The sequence below is a fragment of the Lethenteron reissneri genome, chromosome 61, assembly GCF_015708825.2.
Source record: "Lethenteron reissneri isolate LAM-NWPU_2019-01 chromosome 61, ASM1570882v1, whole genome shotgun sequence".
Lineage (NCBI taxonomy): Eukaryota > Metazoa > Chordata > Hyperoartia > Petromyzontiformes > Petromyzontidae > Lethenteron > Lethenteron reissneri.
In genome coordinates, this window is record NC_083839.1 from 3,366,871 (window position 1) to 3,371,086 (window position 4,216).

At 46.3% G+C, this 4,216-nt stretch overlaps 1 protein-coding gene across 1 annotated transcript in view; it reads right to left on the minus strand.

The window, feature by feature from the left end:
* Positions 1-1,210: 1,210 nt before the first annotated feature.
* The window catches only part of LOC133358248 (probable Bax inhibitor 1), a 29,914-nt gene continuing 26,908 nt past the window's right edge, over positions 1,211-4,216 (minus strand). The window contains exon 10 of the mRNA XM_061576489.1: positions 1,211-1,239. Within this exon, the coding sequence (XP_061432473.1) occupies positions 1,211-1,239 (29 nt within the window). The remainder of the gene's footprint in view (positions 1,240-4,216) is intronic.

The following is a 4,216-nucleotide window of genomic DNA, read 5'->3' on the forward strand; positions in this document are numbered from 1 at the left end:
TTCTCCCTCTAAGCCTGCGTACTTTATTACGCGTCTCTTCGTACTCATTGACATGTAATTTTTTTCTCTAACCCCACCTCTCTCTGCCTCCGCCCCCCTCTGTCTATTTAAGGCCACCCCACAGAGACGATCACCCCTCTCTGTACCTGTGTTGCTCTCCCTGTGTATCTTGGTGATATCTGTCTGCTTATATGTCTGTTTGTGGTTTTCTGGTTAGATTTTGTGTCGCTATTTCATTTATACCTGATGATGATTGCTTGTGTAGCAATCGAAACGTCGTATGCTATTATTTAATTTATTATTTTATCTTTATACGTGACTTTACCGAAAGAACCAAAGAATAATTCCTGCAGTCACGAAAGCTCCAAAATTAAGATTAATCTCCATCTCTTCCCAACTCCCATTCCGTGGTTGTCAATGTGCCATACTTATTCATATTCTTGGTTTTTTTTTTCGATAAAGTCACGTAGTCGTGATTTTTTTTATTTTTTTTATTTTTTAACCTACGTGACTTTACCGAAAAAACCTAATAATATGAATACTTGCAGTCACGAAAGATTCAAATCTAGAATGTGCCATGCCCTGGCTTGCCAGCAGGTGGCACTAATTCTCACATTTTCCTTCTGTATGGGAAAGGCGATTGCCTCTTGGCGGTCCCCCCCACCCCCCCTCTCGTGAAACACTCATTATTGGAAGATGTTATTAACCATGCAAAAAAGATTTAACTACACATTTTTGGACCATCTTATCTGGGGGGATGTGTGTCCCCGCCCCCCCCCCCCCCCCCCCAATATATTTTATAATTACGGCCTTGTACCATAGCACCCCGGCTCTCGCACAATGTCCGTGACGCAGTCGTTTTTAGTCTGTCGATGGTCGGCGATGCGGCAATCGACTCATCTCGACGAGCTGTGCACTACGATGCACCACTAGGGCAGAGGTCGCAAACGTGTTTTGATTCCTTACCCGTACCCGTACCCGGCCGTACCAGGGTCGCAAATGGGTACCCGTACCCGGCGGGTACAGGTAGCCGTATTCTACCCGTACCCTACCCAAATGAGTGACAAACGGTTACTCTTCTTGGTTCTTTCGGTTACTCACTAGTGACTCACGGCCTACCCGTACCCGTATCCGGCCGCACCAGGGTAGCCGGGTATCGGGTAGGGTACGCGTATTGGGTACCCGGTTGCGACCTCTGCACTACGAGCGTTCAGAGTTTCGGCGCAATCGTCATCCTCGCTGCGTTTCGACATCGCGGAGTGTGGCACCGATTTCGGATTGATGGTAACCCAGTCGCGGAGTTGAGTTACGGACCTGGAAAAAAAGTCATCTTCTTGGTTCTTTCGGTAAAGTCACGTGGAAGGGAAGTAATAAAATAATAAAAATAAAACATAATGAATAATTCTCACGACGTTTCGGCCACAACGCAAGCAGCCGTCTCAGGTGAAGAACATGTCTGTCGATGAGACAGAGTCTAAATGACACGTCTTAGGCTTGGAGTGTCTATTTAAGCTGTGAGGAGGAGAGCCTTGACAGCTTAAACAGCTTAAATAGACACTCCAAGCTAAGACGTGTAATTTAGAGTTTGTCTTATCGACAGACATGTCTTCACCTGAGGACGGCTGCTTGCGCTGTGGCCGAAACGTCGTGAGAATATTTATTATGTTTATTTTATTATTTTATTACTTCCCTTCTACGTGACTTTACCGAAAGAACCAAGATGAATTCCTGTAGTCACGAAAGCTTTAAATGGAAAAAAGTGTCCCAGAAATAAAATATTTAATTGCCTCGGCTCATTCTGTGTCATTCGTACCACGGGTACGGCCATACGAATCAAATGTGGGTTCCGAATTTGCCGTTAATAATTGACTAACTGAATTAACTGGAATTAACTAATGAATTGAGCCGTCTCTCTAAGTATGCAAATTAATCCTCCGTTTCTCCAATATAGCGCAGGAGCCCAGCGGCGTGCATTGGCAGCACGCGTGCACATGCACCCCTCCCGCCCTCGCCCAGAAGTATAATAATTAGTCGTGGAACGAATCAATATTCATGGCAAAAAAGTGCGCATATTTTTAATCAGTTCATTTGCGTGCCGCTGTATTCAATGAAAACAAGTAAAAGTGCCGTACAGAACACCAGTGTCCGGTTTATAAGCCCCTGCGGAAACTAGACGCTAACCCTGGCCCCCCGATGTGTGCCTGATAGCAGGTCATACGTGTGTTGTACGGTTGCCTACGTACGGTGTGAACGAAGTTCAACGCACGAGCATAGACTCACACAGACAACAGAGACCAGTGACTCGCATCAACAACCAAGACTCGCACAGAGACCCAGAGGACTCACACAGACACCCATTGACTCACAGAGACCCATAGGCCACATAGACACCCATAGACTCACACACAGACCCATAGACTCACACCAGACACCCATAGTCTCACACAGACACCCATAGACTTACACAGAGATCCATAGACTCACACAGAGACCCACAGACTCACACAGACACCCATGACTCACAGAGACCCATAGGCTCACATACACACCATAGACTCACAGAGACCCAGACTCATACAGAGATCCATAGACTCACACAGACCACCATATACTCACAGAAATCCATAGACCACACACAGACGACCATAGACTCACAGAGACCCATAGACTCACACAGACACCCATAGACTCACACAGAGACCCATAGACTCACAGAGAGACCCACAGACTCACACAGAGACCCATAGACTCACACAGAGACCCACAGACTCACACAGAAACCCATAGACTCACACAGAGAACCACAGATTACACAGAGACTAATAGACACACACATATACCCGTAAACTCACACAGAGACCCATAGACTCACACAGAGACCCACAGACTCACACAGAGACTAATAGACACACAATAAACCCATAGACTCACACAGAGACCCACAGACTCACACAAAGACTAATAGAAACACACATAAACCCATAGACTCACACAGAGACCCACAGACTCACACAGAGACTAATAAACTCACACATAAACCCATAGACTCACACACAAAGACCCACAGACTCACACAGAGACCCATAGACTCACACAGAGACCCATAGACTCACACAGAGACCCACAGACTTACACAGAGACTAATAGACACACACATAAACCCATAGACTCACACAGAGACCCATAGACTCACACAGATACCCATAGACTCACACAGAGACCCACAGACTCACACAGAGACCCACAGGACTCATACAGGACTAATAGACTCACACAGATACCATAGACTCACACAGAGACCCACAGACTACGTACGCTGTGAAATAAGTTCAATGTACGTACATAACCGCTTACCTGGCAAGACAAAAAAAACCTTTAGTTTTAAAATAGTTTCTTGCTCGGCTGTGTGTCGGGTGGAGGGTGGGTCACGACACACATCTACATCATCATCTCCGCGATCTCTCTAACCACCCAATAACAACAAACAACAACAACACTTCATCCACCGCTTCCCCGCTGTTTTCCCACGTCGAACGCTTTTATTATTTCGAATTCTCCTCCGCGAAGAGGCTGCGCGAACGAATCCTGCAGCTCGGCACGCAATTAGCACATCCGTTCCCGACGATTCGCTCCCTAGTCCATAGGGGGAGGGAGAGGGGATTATTTTTAAATCCTTTATATTAAGTTCACTTGCTTGCTTGCTTGCGCGCTTACGACCGTGCAAATCTTTCGGTCGTTTTTTAACCCATTCCCGTCATCCAATCGAGCTGACATTTTGCACACAGACTCGTTGTGCGTGACAATTTTTTTTCGTGAAATTTTTTCCCCAAAATTTTACACTGTTTAGGGAATTTTTTTTTTATTACCAATTGCTAATGCTGGCAGGCAATCATCTGACCATAGGTGGCAGCCATCTCAAGCCAGAGGACGAGAGGACTCTAGCCGCCACGCATATAAAGGATTTAGAGTGAAAAACTTGTTTTACGGGTTAATTTTATCATCATCATCATATAATCAGCAGCAGCATCAGCGGCAGTATTGTCATCAGCGTGAGCAGCAGCAGCAGCAAGCAGCTCCCACAGGTGGCATGTGAGTGATGGTGGGGAGATCCGTCGCATCAGCAGCAGCATCTCATCAGCAGTAGCAGCATCATCAGCAGCATCAGCAGCAGTGTAGCAGCATCAGCAGCAGATCAGTAGTAGCAGCATCAGTAGTA